The following is a 19,614-nucleotide window of genomic DNA, read 5'->3' on the forward strand; positions in this document are numbered from 1 at the left end:
ATTTAGAATAGTGGAATAAATAAATTTTTCTCAACAAAGTTGTTAAGAATTTTAGGATTTTGACATATTGCTTTTACAAAATAAGTTTACAATAATATAAAAGAATATGGAAGTATATAATAATTTATGAGAAAAGACTATAATTAATATCCTCAATATAAGTCTCTACAATAATTTTAGAGTTATGAAACATAATATATTTGTTTATAAGATATAGTTAATTGACATGTAAAATTTTCCTCGCTTGTTGAAGAATTATATGTTCTCCATTTGATGAGAATAATAGTTAAACTAATAAGGTATTTTTCTTACCCATAAAAGGATGATTATGTTGAGTAATGTCATACCGATAGGGTATATCCATCACGTTACATAATACATAGCAAGGATTCTTCCACTTGATAGAGAATAGAATATGATAGTTGAATTAAAAAGTTTGAAAGATATTTTAAATAAAATATTCAACTATTTCTCTCTATCACATAATGATATGTTAAGCAACGTCACACCGATAGGGTATGTCCGCCACTCACATAACAAAGGGATAATAGCAATCCAAAATATTTAATATATATATACACATATATATATATACAAAAATAACATTTAAATAGAAATTTAATTCAAAAATTAGAAAAATATTGGATTGCAAAATTTATATAGTTTGCTACATGTCTTTTAATAGAGTAACTTACTTATTGTAATCCAATTCGAGATCTTAAGAATAATAAGTAAGAACTATATCATCACAATGTACAATTCTTATGTCTTAAAACATTTAAATATTAATATGGTACTCTAATTATATTTGACATAAGTATAAAAAATTAAGGTACATTGAATAATAGCAATTATATTAATAACAACACACCGATAGGGTATGACTGTCACCAATATAATGTTAATCTATTTAACAAAATTTGCATAATTGTATCCACGATAGGTGAGATTACAATTATACAAACCAATAATGTTTATGCTTAAGAGAATATGATAAAATAATATCATGCATAGACAATTGTACTTAATTTACTCAACTTCGGTCATATTCAAATTCAAATAATAGAAAGACATGCTTAACAATATTTTTAATTAGCACATCATAAATATGACTTTAGAATTATTAATATGAAATAGTATAATAACAAGAGTTATTTTATCCATAATAGAACTCTTAGAATAAAATTTTAAATACTCCCACTATAAATTATAAAGAATATAAATACAAAATGGAGTATTATAGTAAGAAAATAGTATATAACAACAGAGTTCTGTTTGAAATTTTTTGGAAAAAAGATTTCACTTCTATATATGATATCATAATTGAACAACAAAAAGAAGAATAAAAATATTTTCATATGTGCAATAATATATGATGAGTCACAAGAGGATAAAAAAAAATAATTAAATCACGACTTACCTCGTAGTGTGTGACATTCATCCTTATGTTTAGAGTCAAAGACTTTTGATGACTTAACGAGAATATCTTATAATATAGTCATCTCAAAATAATCATGAATAGAGAATAAGTCATTATAACTAAACATATATGAGACTCTAATTATAAATCATTATGATTTATATAAGTGTTCAGTTGTAAGGATGATTTAAAATTTCATGAATTCTTAATATGTTGTTTTGATAAATTTAACGGATAAACAACAAGGAGGTGTGCAAATTTTAATTCATAAAAATGATCCAAACATTTATTTGCGACAAGACATATAATTAGATTATTAATAGTGTTTGTCACAATATTTAGAGTAATAAATTACAGGTCTGAGTTAGAGAGTATAGTATAAACTATAAGAGTGTATATTAAAGAGAAATATGCCAATTTTAGATTCAATTAATATAAATGACATAAATAATATACAACTTACTATACTCATATTGAAAATAAAATATTATTAGAACCCTTTAAATCAATTTTTGACAAAAATCAGAGAAAGTGTCTAAGTTTAAATATGTCGCAAAAAGAATGATCAATTTGTAAATATGGATCTTTATGCTAAAACAATATGAATTAAAGAATATATTATATTAGAATTTATAATGCCAAGAATATTTTAAAAATCATAAAATTAAGATTAATAATATTTGGCATTAAAACTAATAAATTGAGCCTTCTACAAATTCACAATAGTAACATTTTAATTGATCAGATAGTTAGCATCACTATTATAAGAGATGATTTTCAAAACAGTTTAGGCTCAAATATTGAGAATATATATAGATTTAAAAGAGATTATTCTCAATTTAGTTTATATATGATCTTTTCAAGATTTGACAAAATCTTGAAACCCAAAAAATAAGAATGTATATAATATAATAGTCAAGTTATTCTTGACAGAATAAGTAATTTTGATGATATCAACAAATCTCAAAATATATATTAATATAGAATATTTGATGCAAGAATATAAGTCTGAGTTAAATAATTTTCACAATTATAACACTTTATAGAATATTTTAGACTCAAATCTAAAGAATATATGATTTAAAAGAGTACATGATTCATATTAATTTACATCAAATATTTAGAGATTTCATAAAGCAACTTAAATCCCAAACTTCAATGGTATAGAATAAACAAAATCTTCTGAATATTTTAGGTACAAGATAAATTATATTTATGTCCTAAAATAATATAATAGTTAATTGGGGATGTAAAATTCCTCATTGACACATCAATCTTAAATTTGAGAGGTTAAAACTTCTCATAAATGTCAATCAAGAGTAAGGAATATTCATGTAATTTTCACACAACAAAATGTGAGAATATAATTTAATTATCCCTAGTAACATATAAAATATCAGTGATGCTATATGGTGCGAGAACAATCCCCACGAATTGCACGAACAATCTCTTTGTGCCCCACCCAACTTCCTTTTTTAATTTTTATAGGTTTTTAATATTAAAGATAAAATAAATACTCCTAAATAACATACGTGGAAGAGAAAATCACGCTTGCCGATAACGAACATCTCACCACCGTTTTCAACTGTAAAGCTCATTGCAGCCGTCCACTTGTTTTTTGATTGTCACTGTTGTTGTCTCCATTGTAGCATTCGTCATCGTTGTTCCTCGTTGTGGTTCTCCAACACAACTACCACTACAAATCAACGCTGCTATCACAGTACTACTACCTCCCGCAAAACAATAAATTCTTCACTCCAAATCTAGCAAATGATTATTATTCTTCATCCTACATTAAGTGCTTCAGTACAACTTAATAAAAGTTGAGCAAGTTATAAAAAAGAAAACAATTTTCACAAAACAAAACCAAACAGAGAGAGGGAGAAAGCTGCTCAGCATAGTAATGGTGTGGGACTGTGACAAGAGAAACCGGATAAAGAGGGTGTGTCGAATTCATCATCGAAAAATAAAAAATTGATTGGTTAGGATGACCGGACACGGCGGCGTAATTGCAATAAGGGAGAAAAGTGGTTCGGTGATAGTGTGTTTGCTCACGCATTGTACTGAGTCGAGTTCCTTCACAGTTGTGGTAACTGGTGAGAGTAAGACAAAAAAGTCTAAAGTTAATTTTGACATTTTGTATCAATTAAAATTTAAGAAAGTGGAGCGGTGGACCCAGAAGTTTGCCAAGTCATTCGCGGGAGTAAGCACGATATCTGTCTCGTGCACTTCGGCATTTTCCATAAAATATTTATGAGTGTCAAATAAATGTGCCAAAATTATAAGAATAGTAAACGACATTTATTTGGCATTTAAAGCAGATAAAGTTTGGTACTTTAGAAAATGGCAGGCGCAAACACACATCTGGGTTTTCCATCAAGTTTTTTTAATTTTATTTTATAGCGCGTGTAATCCACGCTCCCGGGTTCTTCTTCACCCGGTTAGAGAGAAAACGGGTTGCCAAATTGACCCGACTGGTTCTAACGATTTAGGCAGTGAAACGTGGCGGTTTTGGTACAGAATTGATCGAAATTGAGAGAAGAATAGAACCCATATATCAATTTTGATAAATATCGACACAATCAAAGAATGAAAAAATTAGGGTTCATAGCAAAATATAGACTCTAATTCGATGTGAATTGGGTTTGGTTCAGAAACAATCGATTTAGAGAATTCCTCATTCGGTTTCATGAATAATTAACCCAAACTAGAGAAATGGCAACTCGAAAATATTGGGGTTTTGTGAATCAAAACTAAAACGATCAGTTCACATATAAGGTAGATAGATAATATTCAAATAAGAACATGGTTCATTCAATTTTAAGAGTAGCCACATGCATAGGATTAAAAAACAAAACATACGACATAGAGAGATAGGCAGAAATCATACAGTGCATCGCTACAAATTCATAGTGCATTGGTACATACTCATTGATTCATAAATATTATTCATACAATGATAGCCATAAATTGTATCTAATTGGCTCTGATACCAATTGATAACAGTTTTAGAGTTTAGCCTTAGAGATTAGTAGATAGATACAGATTATAGCATATCAGTAACAAAGAAGGAAGAAGAATTTGTGTACCTTCAATTCAATTAAGTTGATGAAAGATAACTGTCAAAAGGAGAAGATGAGAGGATGACTACCCTCATTCCGTGTAACACCAGAAGAGTTCATAATAATTTTTAACCGTCGATGGGATGACGTTTAAATAGCTAAACGGCTGAGGGCAGGGACCTCTCATTGGGCTTAGCTAAATGGTCCAACCCATCACGGTCCATTTAAAAAGAATAGCCCAATCATACATATTCATCAACTAATGAGTGCTTAATACAGTAGACCATATTATAAATTATAACATTAATTTATAATAATTGATTATTGAAAATCCATAATTGATTAATTAAATAATTAATCCAACATCCGGATCTGGAATGATGAATGGTTCAAAATTAGGACGTAGTAAGCTTGGAATGATTGTGTCATCCCACTCTAAATTGTCCCACCACTTCGTTGATCCTTGGATTACAGTCAAGTTGTTCTTGGAAGTAAAGCTGGAATTGAAAGGAAGCTTCTTTAGATTGGGGCACTCAAATACCCTAATACGTTTTAGGGAAGGAAAATCCAAAGCTCTCTTGTGGATGCTCACTAGCTTAGACATATTAGAAAGGCGAAGAACTTTAAGATTTCTGAATATAATATCATTGTTGGAGTCATAGTCAGCTTGCTCGTCATCTTTAACTTCTTTCACCACTTCTTCAATTGAACTACAAGAAGAAACAACAAGCTTCTCAAGAAGCGGAGCATACCTCAACCATGTCAAATGAGTTATTGAATAACAATGATATATGTGCACTTGGCGAAGCTTGCCCAGATGGCATTTGTCAGCAATCAATGAAGCATCCATGAGGCTTTTTATGCCCCAAAGATATATGAGGTCCAAATGCATCATTTCCGACATGGATGTTAATAATGAAGACATTTCAAGTGAGTTTTGCCACCTTTTAAATTCAGAAATCCAAAGCCCTCTAGAGCAATCTCGTAATTTGGTTGAGTGAAATAGTGTCTGCACACTAGCGAAGTTTGTTAATGAGACACTCAGTTCCTCCAGTTTTGGTAATGATTCCAGCTTCTCTAGTAATGATATCTCTTCTTCTATGGTGCTGCCGCTTTTAGAGGATCCATCTGATGCAATAAATCTAAACACCTTTAATTGTTCAAGACTTTCTATCACTTCCAAAATGGATTTAATTATATGACTCCAACTAGCCACATTGTCCATAAGAAATACCCTCAAGTTTTTCAACTTCTTCATTGCAATAGGCAATGTAAATACTTCTGATTTGGAAAGGTTAAGGAATTCCAAGTTGATTAACTCGCCTATTTCTGAGGGCAGATTGATAGAAGAATCACTATATGATAAATCCAACACTCTCAGCTTTTTTAAGGATTGGAAATTTAATGAAAAAGCAGGGGCATCAAAATCCATTTCTAAATTTAAACAAAGGGTGATGAGATTTGGACAAGTTGGTACCTTCCAGCTTTCTTCTAAATTCCAGTCAGTGTTTATTATTGAAATCCTCTCTACAACATTCAATCTTCTAGAATCCATTTCTGACATTGAAGATGCTTCCCTTTGAACTACAATTTTGTCTTTGTTTTCATCTTCATCTCGAGTTAACCATAGTGCCATATCTCTAATCATGTCGTGCATTTTAATTTTCCTATTACTATTCCCATGCCAAAACGGATGGTGAATTTCAATATCCTCCTCTAATAGGCATGAAAGTAGTAATTTTTGAATTATAGATTTCCCTTGGTTGTACATATCATATACATTCTTAGCATCTTTATCAAGAAATCCCTCACCAATCCATCGATCAATAAGTTCATCAACATCTATTTCATAATCTTCTGGGTATAGTGCACAATACAAGAAGCAGCTTTGATGTGCCTTATCTGGAAGTTTGTCATAGCTAAACTTGAGGGTACGAAAAACTTTTACAATATCTCCGGCTGTCCAAGAACAACTACTCAAATTATTTTTTGCAACCTCCCAAGCTTCATAACTTTCCACTCCAGCCATGGCACTTCCCACAGTGATTAATGCTAGCGGCAATCCTCTACATTTTTTAGCCATTTCATGGGCTAGCTTTGGGATCTCTGTGTGACAATTTAATGTCTCATCGCCTAATTTGCTACGAAACAATTCAAACGCTTCTTCATCGGATAGACATTTCACTTCAAGTTTCTTTTGAGCTTTCATTTTAGCACATACGTCCTTGATGCGTGTTGTGAACACTACTTTCGATTTGTTGTTACTTTCTTTCAGGACTGGAAAACCTAACTCTTGAAGTTCTAGCTTTTCCCACAAATCATCCAACATCAACAAAAACTTTTTTTCTTTCAACCCTTCATAAATTTTTCCTACTTTTTGGTCTTGACTACTTTCCTCCCAAACACTATCATCGATCCCTATCCTTCTGCTGATGTCGGTCATGATTTTCTTTGTATCACAATCTTTAGAAACCACTGCCCACAACACTAGATCAAAACTATGCTCCCTCTTTCCTAACTCACTTTGAATTCTCTTCATGAGTGTAGTTTTTCCGGCCCCACCCATTCCATACAGACCAATTATTCCCACATTATCATCTTTAAGACTATTCCAGACTTCGTTGACCATCAAGTCCAAGCCTATAGTATCACCGCAAGGCATCTCAGCAACAGGTTTAGGTGGTTGCTGAATAGCAAACTGCGTGATCTTATCAACTTTAGAAAGCATGGCATTCACCTCGTTGAGCCTCTCAACAATTTTCTTTCCCACCTTGTAGCTTGAAACATAGTTCTTTGGGCAATAACCATTCAGACATCGGTTACTTTGAACTTCTTGAAAATTTGGAATATCCTTCATCATTTTCTGTTAGAAATACAAAGCCATAAACCTATGAGATGTATATGTAGGACATCTATAAAGAATTTTATTTTTTCAAAACATAAAAAAATGCTAAAACATTGAAATATAAGAAACAAATGTTTCAAAAATCAAAACTCTATGTTTTTTGTACAAAAGGCTCTGGTTAATAAAATTGAATAAATTTTGAAGTTTGTTTTTTTAAGCAAAATTTTTAAGTTTTTTTGAGGGATAATTTTAAAAATTATAGCTTAATTTGCAGAAAAGTTGTGAAATTTTCAGCAAAACTCTATGTTTTTGTTACCATTAGCTGTGAAAGCTAAATATTTTCTAGAAATACATTCTTTAAATATCTTTGGACCTTGAAGGCTTTGTCGAGAGGCTTTAAAATGACATTTGGTTTGAAGGCTAATTTATGAAAAAGTTGTTTGATGGCGGTTAATGTGCCAAGTGAGTTTATGGAGATGATTTGTGATTTTTTCAATTTCATATAAGTATTTGAGCATACCGGTAGGGTAGAATCCTAGGAAGCTAGCTACTTTGGGTGGGCAATACTCTTTTTTCTATGCAATGGCCTCGTTTGTTTTCAATTTAAGAAGATCACAAGAGGCAAAAGTGAGGGATTTGCGGTTGCTGTTTGTTTGTGAGGTGAATTTGTTAGTGGATAGCATACCAAGGTTAGAAGGGGGGAGATTTTTGGGGTTGGAGGTTGGATGATGGAGGTGTTCTTTTGGTGAAATCGGGCGTATATCTAATAATTTTATTTAAAAAATGATAGTGAAAATTTCGTATCAATAACAAGGCAACTCAAAAAAGTCTTAATTGTACGGGTATATCTCTTGAAAGCTCTGTTTGGTAAAAATAGCGGATAGCTTATAAGCTGACTGATAGTTTATTTTTATTATTATTATTGTTATATGTATTATTTACCATATATTTTTATTTTTTTTGGTAGTACATTATTTACCATTTACAATAATGGTCAGTTACGAGAACTTTTTTTTTTTTTTTTTGGTCAGGTAGCCTAGTAGCTAGAATTCACCTTTTTCAAGGTGAATAAGTGGGGTGTCCGGGGTTCGAACCCCGACCCCTGCATATAACAATGCATGTCCCTGCCAACTGAGCTATGCTCACGGGGACACAAGAACTTTTCTTTACTGCATGTTAAATAGACTTGAAACACTCTTTACGGCGTATATCTAATAATTTTATCCAAAAAATGATAGTGAAAATTTCGTATCAATAACAAGGCAACCCAAAAAAGTCTTAATTGTACGGGTATATCTCTTGAAAGCTCTGTTTGGTAAAAATAGCGAATAGCTTATAAGCTGACTGATAGTTTATAGCTGATAGTTGATGACTGATAACTTATAGCTGATGACTAATGACTGATAGCTGATAAGCTAATTAAAGTGTTTGGTAAAAATAGCGGATCAATTAGCTGATAAATGTAAAATGATATAAAAAGATATTTTAATTGAAAGGAAATGTAAAATGTAAAATGTAAAATGACATAAAATTTCATAATTTAATTTAATTTATTTTTAAAAGGAAGTAATTTAAATTTATTAATCTACTATATCTATATTATAAATTAAATTTTATTCATTAAAATTTTATTTTATATTTAGGTTCATTTAAATATTTATACTTTATAGAAAAATTAAATGTAACAATTGACACATACTTAAATGTATTATTAACCATATATTTTTATTTTTTTGGTAGTACATTATTTACCATTTACAATAATGGTCAGTTACGAGAACTTTTTTTTTTTTTTTGTCAGGTAGCTTAGTGGTTAGAATTCACCTTTTTCAAGGTGAATAAGTGGGGTGTCCGGGGTTCGAACCCCAATCCCTACATATAATAATGCATGTCCCTGCCAACTGAGCTATGCTCATTGGGACACAAGAACTTTTCTTTACTGCATGTTAAATAGACTTGAAACGGTACTTAAAAAACAAAATTGATGTAAAGCAGTTTTTTTAAGAGGTGTATTTTTATTTTTTGGAGGGAGCGTACGGCAATTAGAGCAGTGAACAATTTATTAAAAAAAAAAATTTCATTCACGAGACATATTTGTTACTGATTGTATGCTAGCTTAAATTATAATAAATGGTAAAGGGTAAAAATGGATTTTAGAAAAATAGTATGGGTAAAAGTGGAAGAAAAAACAATAAGCTAGAAGTTATAAGCTCAAACGTTATTTGGAATAGCTTTTGAAAAATAGCTTATAAGCTCGTGAAATAAGCTATAAGCTCATGGTGAAAAAGTGTTATCAAACGGGTTTTTTTGTCAAACAAGCTTATAAGCTATGAGCTATAAGCTAATTCCTTGGTGTTACCAAACAGTGCCGAAGTTTTTGAACTTGGTTGCTATAAAATTTATATACTTAGTATTAGAAATAAAGTCTTGTTAACTAGTGTCCCCAGAACACTCGTTAAGCTATCCAAAATTAGAAATTATTTTTTAAAAAAATCAAATATTTTAATTTTCAACGTATGATCCTTAGAAATATACCTCTTGAAGTTTTTGAAATTCTTGAAGCCAACTGGCCACTTCCTTTGTCCTTTTCATCACTCTTGTGCTCTCAGCTCTTTCAATTTCTGTTAGCACGTCCTTTTCCTTGTTTTGAAGATCATCCCATATTTTGTTCAGTGATTCCAGATTCTCCTGCAGCTTATAAACATAGGCAGCTTGTGCATTTGTGCAACTCAACAAACTTTTCGCAACTTCCCAAATTACTCCCAACGCTTCCATGATTCTCAAAATATTAATTAAGGCTTGCAAGAAAAAATAATATCTCACGGTTAGACTTTACATTTTATTTATTGCTCATATATAAATATTTTTGAACAAAAAAAAAAAACAGGGATTTAAACATACACTAGTCCTTACCTCTGATGATAATATGCGTTTAGTAATCTTCTGTGATTATTGATTCGACGCCTACAATAACATTCGTAGAGCACAGCTTAATGATTCTTTTCCAAAGTTTTGAAAAAACTCTTTCTTTTGCTTTGGTGTTGATGGTATATTGAATAATTCCACAATATAGTGAATCAAGGAATCAGAAAGTTGTGGGCCCGAAGACACAGGTTTTTGCTTTTGCTTTTGAATAATTCCAATTTTTCTTTTTCGTTTGCTTTTGCTTTGCTTTGGTGGTGTCTATGGCGGTGGTAGTTACCATACACAAATTTAAAATTTGTGCTTCATATACAAGTTTTTTTGTGAATAAATCCTAGCCATCAATTTATTATTATTATTATTATTATATTTGAAGGGTACAATACCTTTTAAAACATTTTGTAATTTTTCATTCAATAAAAACATTTTGTAATTTTGCCTACCAAAAAAAGTGCTCACACCTGTGATTTGTTTATAATAAAGCTTATAAATGAATTTTTATGTCAGATTTTGATTTTGATGCACAACATATGAGATCCGTATGGTTTTGATCGCAACTCAAATTTGCTTCAACAACCTTGTACTTGTACGGTAAGGAGAACTAGGGTTTTTTTAGTGCTCTAGGGTTATGAATTATCAAATCCAAGGGTTCTATTTATAGCTCCTGATGAGCTTTACTTGCGCTTCGGTTTAACAGGTAAGCACAGGGGCAATTCAGTATTTTGAACGGTTTTTAGAAACAATCAAGGGCGGCGTCCTAACGAGGATGCGTCTTGGATGTCTAAAGTTCTTATAGAAGGCATTATATCCTTTAGGGAGGACTATGGGTCCTCCCGAAGGTCAGTGAGGAGCTCAAGGATATTATGACGGTCCAAATCTCAAACAACCCTTGAAAACCTGACAATTTAAGAAATTTAATTTCTGGTAAAAGATCAAGTTCAACTTAAAAAGGGTTTCTTAGACAAGTCTACGAAGAGTTTTTTTTTTTTCTTTTTCTGACCTTGACACCAAAAAAAAAAAACTTATATTAGCTAATTGAATATTTATTTACCAAACTGCCTCAATTTATCTTTTTTTTTCTAGTAGTGAAGTGGCACAAGTTTGACGTAAAATCATTTTTTATTATTTTTTTATTCTCTTCAACATGCTACTGATTGAGACAATGCATGTAAGGTTAGAGGTTTGAACCCCTACCACCACAAAAATATTTTTTATTTTTATTTTTTTATAATCATGCCAGACATGGTTTTTATTCCTGTTTTTTTAGCAAATTATATTAAAATATATTATTTTTATCATTACAAATACATCATTTCCTTTTATTGAAAATCACAATTAATCATACACACCTATACCATTCTCTCCTATCATCTTCTTCATCATGTCTTCTCATTCTTCTCCTTTGCTAGTATTCATTTTCAATTTGATCAATGGATAAGCCTGTTCAAAAAGTTATTAAGGCTAACATTGACATTAGTGAGGACCTACTCGCAAGGTGACTCATATTTACTACGGGTAGCCACATGTCTGGTTGGCATTTGATAAACATTTTGATGTCCATCATGAATATAAACTACTCGAGACTGGATGTACAATACATGTTTGCAGAATAATAGTTTGATTTAGAACAACTTCATTTCTACGTATGTCTGAGTAGATTATGACGAGTATCTACCATTAACTTATGCTATATTTGTTTCTCTAATCTAATTTAATGTAATTTTATCTTAGTATTATTTGAATATTGTATTAAGTTTTATTTTCAACGAACCATTTCATATATATTTCGCTGCGTAAGTTTTAATATTTTTCATTAACATAATAAAAATAATCTAATTTAATGTAATTTTATTTTGTCAAAAAAAAAATCTTAGCATTATTTAAATATTGTATTAGGTTTTATTTTCAACAAACCATTTCACACTAATTCTGTCTCGTAAGTTGTAATCTTTTTAATTAACATAATAAAAACAAACAATACAAAGCTGAGTTAAAAGTTAATAATAATTATAAAAATGATAATTCAAAATAAAATACAACGGTCAAAAATTAACTACTAAATTTTTACAAAAGAACAATTTCTTCGAATATAACCGGTCTTCCGACGTAGTACATAAACTATATGTGTTCTTTCTACGGTTTCAATTTGAGTTCTAATGCGAGTACTCTTTGGTCAACCTTTCTTTAATCTTTGCATGGGTGGATTGTGGCAAAGCTAGGGACCTCCATATGGGGGCCAATAACTCTTGTCATGGATGACTTCGAACCTTTTATTGTAGATGGTGTATACACTCTCGTTTTTGAAGATATAGGACAAGAGTTCGATAATCATGGTGAAAGCTAGAACACGCGACTATGACATGTCAATAACGCGTATGTAAAGCTTGAAATCTACCACAATCACACCACCCCGCCTGCAAGTCTACCTTAAAAGCTCCCTTTGGTCTTTCCTCTCCATAGTTGGTTGTTTCACAGGAAGAAAAAGTAAATCTCTCTCGATCGAATTGTTCAACTTGGTGAGTGTTGGACTTACCCACGTCTTCCTTGATGGGTATTGAATAATTCCACATTATAGTGATTCAGAAAGTTACAGGTCCTGCATGTGGAGAATTTTGTTTGTTTCACTATTAGATCTAGTGACGGAGTTAGAAAAAGTTTGAGTGGACCACTAAAATAAACCATAATATATAAACATAAAATTAAAGTTGTAATAATGTTAAACAAATTTTTTTTTTTTTTTGGCAATCAAACACAAAGTTAAAGTGGGAGTTTCACTAAAAAGTTATGATGAGTACTTTAAAAAATATTTGCATGTTTTATTACTCCTATCTATGAAACTGTTTTTTTCTTTTTCTTTTAGAGCAACCATTCATTGAAGGGAATTTTCAATTAACAGGACAATATAAAAGGGGTTTGAAACACTTGCCAATTTGATGGTTCGTAAACTGCTGTTAACCAGACAAGTATAAACACGACAAATATCACGACACTTATAGAACCGTCAAAAATTAAAATCATTGAATTTTTTTTTTTTGGAAGGATAAAATCGTTGAAATCTTGTTTAAAATCTCATAAAATGGACCTATGGTTTTAAATTTATTATTTCTCTGCGTTGGCCACTACATCACTTTGCGAGGATTTAGATCAGCAGAAAATTAAAACTATCACACAATTGTTTAAAATCTCGTAATTTGACCCACCCAGCTCATGAAAGGCTCTGCCACTAATTGGGTCTGACACTCTTTGATTACTTGGATTAAAATAATAATATTATTTTTGAAAGATAAAATAATAATAATATTTTTTTTTGTCCCTTGGGGACATCTGATAAATTGGAACGATATAGAGAATAATAATATAAAATATGTTTTTGGTCCCTGCAAATATAACGAGTTTGAGTTTTGGTCCCTGGTAATTTTTTTTTTTGAAATTCATCCCTGCAAAATTTTTTGTTTTTTAAAATAGTCCCTGACCCCACTTTACTAATGATTTGGCACGTTTTTGCTTACGGGGCATTCATTGACCGGTCAAGAATGTACACATGGCACACAAGTGGTAATTGCCTTATTTAAAATATTTAAAAATTATTTTAATTAAAATTAAATTTAAATTTCAAAATTGAAAAAAGGTGTAATTTAAATTAAAAACTAAAGAATCAGCATGCTCTTCCTCTCTTCTTCTTCTCCAACCCTTCCTCTTCTGTAAATGATGGATTGGAAACAAATGATGTCTTGTCATGAATTGAGTTCATTGTGAATTGTAGATGGTGATGTGTTGTTGTGTTTCTTACCTCTAGTGCTTCTCTCTTGTTGTTACTAGTGTAGCTCCAAGAGGTAGATGGTCTCTCTTTCAGTTCAGTTCTCTTCTTTTGAAGAACTTGGCTATGAATTTCTGGACAGAGGGATAAATTTATGAATTTTTCCCAATTTCTGCAGTTTCTTTAAATTTTTAATTACTTAATTAAACTTAATTGGTTTTTTAAATTAAATGTTTTATTTTAACTTCAAAAATATTTTTTTTGTTTTAAAAAATGGTTTTTAAAAAATTAAATTGAAACAATTGCAACGTGGCTGCCATCTGTGCAAAGTTACACAGTCAACGAATGCCCCGTAAGCAAAAATGTGCCAAATCATCAGTAAAGTGGGAACAAGGACTATTTTAAAAACCAAAAAATTTTGCAAGGATAGATTTCAATATTTTTTTTTTTACCAGGGACCAAAACCCAAACTCGCTATATTTGCAGGGACCAAAAGCATATTTTAGCCTTTTTATTTTATTTTTGGATTAGTATGTCTTTACCCCCTGTAATTTGGGTGAGTTCCGGTTTACCTCCTGTACAAAAAAGTTTAGATTCCAACCCTGTAATTTAAGATTCTTTCGTTTTAGACCCTGAGGCCACAAAAAGCTGACTTGGCATGCTGAGTGGCACGCTGACTGTATAATTAATTTCGTTTTTTGTTTTTTTAAGGGCACACGTGGCATCTTGCCTATTTTTTTAAAATAGAAAATGAAGTTATATTAATTTAAAAATAAAAATATCGTAAAAAACAATATATTTTCAAAAAAAACCAAATTTTCTAAAAAAATAAAAAATTCTGGAATTTAATTTTAACTAAGGAAAATATTTTCCAAAATTTTTATTTTTTGTATAAAAATAAAAATCAAACTTTTTAATTTCGAAAGAAAAATCTGAACTTTTACAAATTATTTTTGAAATACATGAAGTTCCAGAATTTTTCATTTTCGTAAAAAATAATAATTTTTTTTTATAATATTTTAAATTCGGAAAAGGTTTTATAAATATTCTGGAATAAAACTTTTGAAAAAAAAAATGATTTTTTTTATTTTTTGAAAAAAAATCTAAATCTGTTTCTGATTTTTCCAATTTTTTAAATTTCAACAAAAATCAGATTTTTTTCTTCTGATTTTTCAATATAAAAAAAATAAGTTTTATTATTTTTAAATTAATATAAATGAAAATAAAAAAAATTAAAAACAAAATTAATTATATAGTCATCGCACCATATCATCCAAAAATGCTGACTTAGCATGCCATGTCATCATGTTTGCACTGTTAGATGGCCTCAGGGTCTAAAACGAAAGAATCTTGAAATTACAGGGTCTATTTCGAAAGAATCTTCAAATTACAACGTTGGAATCTAAACTTTTTTTATAGGAGATAAACCGGAACTCGCCTAAATTACAGGGGTAAAGATATATTAACTTTTTTTTTTTTACATAACCTGTGGTTGTTGCCGCGTTGTTGGTATAGTTTTGGCTAAACCAATATGACCGATAACATGTACACCATTTGGGTTAATTTTATTTTTATTTTTTATAATAATTTTTTTTTTACCTACAAATTGTGATCATTTACAAAATTGTGTATTCACAGTTTCATCTCTTTGCTCTCAATTTTACTCTCATAATTTCACCTCTTTGATCTTCATTATTCATTGTTTAATATATCATGTTTATCATTGCCGACAAACCCAACCATTTTCCTGTTGCCACCAACTAACCCCGACATATTTTGTAGACCTCAAATTAATACCTAAAGTGTAGAATTTACTCATTATGAACCTGAAACACCAATTGGATCTTTGGTTGGAATATCAAGTTTCACAATTTTTAACTTAAGTTGGTCTTGAAAATATTACGTTTGAGAAGGAAAAAATGGTCTATTAGAAAAAGCCCTGAGAACTATTCATAAGGGATGATAATATATTTCTTATTTAAACATAGCTCAATATTTCAAAAAGATCCTACTCTAAGTAATGATAAAAAAGCAGACAAATCTTAATAAGATCACAACTAATTATAATTAATATAATGGGCTATTGCGAAAGAAAGAGCCTAATCAATTAAAATCTTGATTACATCAGACAAACTTTAGTGGCCATAACTTTGCCAAACTTTTCAATGAACTTGGACAATTAGTAATAATCGTTTAAGATGATGTGACATAAAATGCCCACAAAATTTTGCTTTTGCTTTTAAATAATTCCACTTTTTGCTTTGCTTTTGAATAATTCCACTTTTTTTGTGCTTTTGCTTTGGTTTATTTATGGCACTTTACTTATAATAATATGCCGATATACTTTTAAGTTTTTTCGTTGAAGTAATAATCATTTTAGTCAATGAATATGCAACGAATAACAACCACAGCCCTTGCATCGAAATTCTAGAATAGTTTTGATTGTACATTTTATTAGTTAAAATAGTCTCTGATATTAAAATAATATTTCAATGTTGACATTAATTCTTTTTATATAGGAATTAGTATGACAATAAATAAGTACTTATAAAGGCTGATATGACAATAAGTAACTATAATATAATGAAGGACTAATATACCAAGTAACTATAATATAATGAAGGACTAATATACCAATATTAACGAAACATTTTAACGTAAAGAACTACTTTGATTAATATAGTGCACAATCAGTTACTATATTGAATTTTGATATATTGAAAAACTATTATGACTACTTGTAATACATTCAAGGATCAAAATGACTATTATCCTATTTTTTATTTTGGTTTTAAAGAGTGTATCAGCAAAAATGCAGAATGGGTATATTGTGGATACGAACATGCATCTCAGCACATCCCCACGGTCTTTTACCATGCGCTTATAAAACAAATTATGAGTTTATTTTGTTCTGATATTTGGAGTGTGTCTAATTCTCCTTTGGATATAAATCTGATGCTACCAAACCACCCCCAATTTATATAATCACTCAATCAGTCAATTTGAATAACTATTTCAATAAAAAGAATCACAACAATCATTACCTTTTCTCATAAACCATTTGTTTCCCCTTTCCCATAATGGATGAATGATAAATCCAAACGACACCGTTAGGTAAATTTCACTTCTCTTTCACTTAATTTTTTTTTTATTTAGTTTCATGTTTAGAAGTTATTCTAATTCTGATTTTTTAATGAAGTTTAGCTACAAAAAAAATTATGTTTTTATTTTAGAGGACCTATTTTAAAAAGAGAGTCGAACCTCCTATTTCATGAGAACGATCCTCACACTAAGATAGAACTCCTTCATGTATAGGCAGGCTCTCTTTGATAAACATTTTAATTTGCAGCTTATAACATAAATTCTTATCTTATGTAAGCCCTTATTATAAGTTATTTTTATAACAAAAGATAAAATAAAATTAAGAATAATGTCATGTATAGAGAACAAAATTATCCCAATACCTTCATGAATGCACCACATTGGCTGATTAACACTTCCACGGGTCGTATTCCACTAATTCCAGAATTAAACCACAAAAAACAGTTTTGTCTATTGCTCTTTTTTTTTTTAATAATTGTTTAAGATATTAAAATAAACCGGTTCACATTCTAAAAAAGTTAATATATTTTTGTATGAGCTATAAGTTATTTTCATAATCAATCATTGTTCACATTCTACTTGCATTAGATTGGAGCCCCGACTAATGTTTGTGTGTTTTTTTTTTTTTTTTTTTTTTTTTTAAATATTTGATATTTTAATTATTTCCTTCTTAAAATAATAGAGTCAGGATCCGCTGACATCAGGTATCAACGGATTCGTTGACATCAAATCCCAACCATTTATTATTTTAATCCAAAGGTCTACAGTTGTATGTTAAATTTTCTCAGCTGCTCCATTTTCTCTCTTGATTCCTTACTCGTTTTTCGCTGGATTAATTTAATGCAGCCTGCAAAAATGAAAGTTTGTGTTTTCCCCACCGATCTCAATTGCACATTCACAAATTAATTTTTGATTTTTTTTTTTGGCAATACCGAAAACTGGAAGTAATTCCGTTTAAAGGGTTTTCTATTTGCCAAAACCATAAAATTAGTTTATATCCAATTCAGATAAAAGGTTTTAATTAAACTATTTAATCCTGGTTAAAAACCTAAACTTCTAACAAATGGATTCAAATACGTCCAAAAATCCCTACCCAATTATTGCTCCCAATTGTGTTGAATCTTCACGATTACTTTGATATAATTAAGCATCCTATAGATCTCAATGATGTGTGGTTAACATTCAACAACCCAGTGAGCTTTAATGGCCCATACATGAGAAATTTGATGAACGAAGTTTTCATGATGAATTGCAGCCAGCTCATGGAACCATGTTGAACCCAAGAGGATAATCATCGACCAATTCCATGGTTTACAATTTCAGTTTTTCATTGATTGAAAGCAAATACTACTATAGGACTCAGAGAAAGGATCCTCACAAAGTAGAAGTGTGTATTAATTATAGACCTTTGGATTAAAAAAAATAGATGGTGGAGATTTGGTGTCAAACTATCCGTTGACACCAGGTGTCAACGGATCCTGACTCATATTTTTGTATGAGCTATAAGTTATTTTTATAATCAATCATTGTTCACATTCTACTTGCATTAGATTGGGGCCCCGACTAATGTTTGTGTGTTTTTTTTTTTAAGTATTTGATATTTTAATTATTTCCTTCTTAAAATAATAGATTGCCCTCATAAATTGAAAAATTATATCGTAAGAAGAGTTTCTCACATGAATTTTACAGAATTAAATGTCCAAATACATTTGAGATAAAATTTTAAATGATTTTTTCACATTCAAAGAGACATATTTTTTATACCGTTGAAAATGAAGAAAATTCTACAATACTTCTTTAAAATGATGGTCCTATTAGATACCTAATAAAATTTCTCTCCAATGATGGTACCTGTTAAGTACCAAGCCTTATCGAGGTATGTGCTATCATTGAAAATGGTCTAAGCTCTCTCAAAGTACGCACTTATGTAAGTAGATAAGTCAATTCATTTCAAACAAACTCGTAGAAACGACTGCTTGCTGATGCTTGTGTAATATTGTGGAATTTATGAATAAATGATCAAAAAAATTATGTATTATTTATCCCAAATTGAAGAAAATCCAATTCCCCTCTACGGTCGAATTTAACTAAGAGCACTTTTTGGGAGGTTAGAGCTCAGTTGACAGGGACAACGCATAATATATACAAGGTTTGGGGTTCGAACCTCGTACACTCCATTTCTCCAAATTTAAAATGTGTGACCTCTAGTCACTAAACTACCCGACCAAAAAAAAAAAAAAAACTTCCCGTTTTCTTTTTATGGACATCAATGTCAACATATTCCTCAATATTTCTATATAGTATTGTGTCACAATTCTTTAAAGGTAATCCAGAAAAGAAAAGAAAAAACTGATCCACATGTAGGTTACTATGAAAAATGGTGGCTAATTAACCCAACAAATATATATTAGCCACGTAAACACATTTTTAAGTGGTATCCCCAAACTACTTTGACCCTGCTGATAAATTGTTCATTTTTATTGTTTGCTGCTTGGTGAGTAAATTA

At 30.4% G+C, this 19,614-nt stretch overlaps 1 protein-coding gene across 2 annotated transcripts; it reads right to left on the minus strand.

The window, feature by feature from the left end:
• Positions 1 to 2,776: 2,776 nt before the first annotated feature.
• LOC25482383 (probable disease resistance protein At5g63020) lies at positions 2,777 to 10,389 on the minus strand. Of its 2 annotated transcripts, XM_013610934.3 has the most exons (3): positions 10,241 to 10,389; positions 9,863 to 10,125; positions 2,777 to 7,345 (listed from the first exon to the last, which is right to left on the minus strand). In XM_013610934.3, exons 2-3 carry the CDS (start codon positions 10,100 to 10,102, stop codon positions 4,829 to 4,831), a joined length of 2,757 nt encoding a protein of 918 aa, XP_013466388.2. In that variant the 5' UTR covers positions 10,103 to 10,125; positions 10,241 to 10,389; the 3' UTR covers positions 2,777 to 4,828. The 2 variants fall into 2 exon arrangements, with proteins under 2 accessions (XP_013466388.2, XP_039689667.1); XM_039833733.1 differs by lacking the exon at positions 10,241 to 10,389 and having other exon boundaries at positions 9,863 to 10,209.
• Positions 10,390 to 19,614: the final 9,225 nt, after the last annotated feature.

Source organism: Medicago truncatula, chromosome 1, assembly GCF_003473485.1.
Source record: "Medicago truncatula cultivar Jemalong A17 chromosome 1, MtrunA17r5.0-ANR, whole genome shotgun sequence".
In the NCBI taxonomy this organism is placed as follows: Eukaryota; Viridiplantae; Streptophyta; class Magnoliopsida; order Fabales; family Fabaceae; genus Medicago; species Medicago truncatula.

Bases quoted from the DNA above. Each gene is read 5' to 3' on its own strand.
- LOC25482383 (XM_013610934.3), bottom strand. From the start codon at position 10,102: ATGGAAGCGTTGGGAGTAATTTGGGAAGTTGCGAAAAGTTTGTTGAGT. The intron at 7,346-9,862 runs GTATATTTCTAA...TATTTCTAACAG, and splicing joins AATTTCAAAAACTTCAAGAG to AAAATGATGAAGGATATTCC.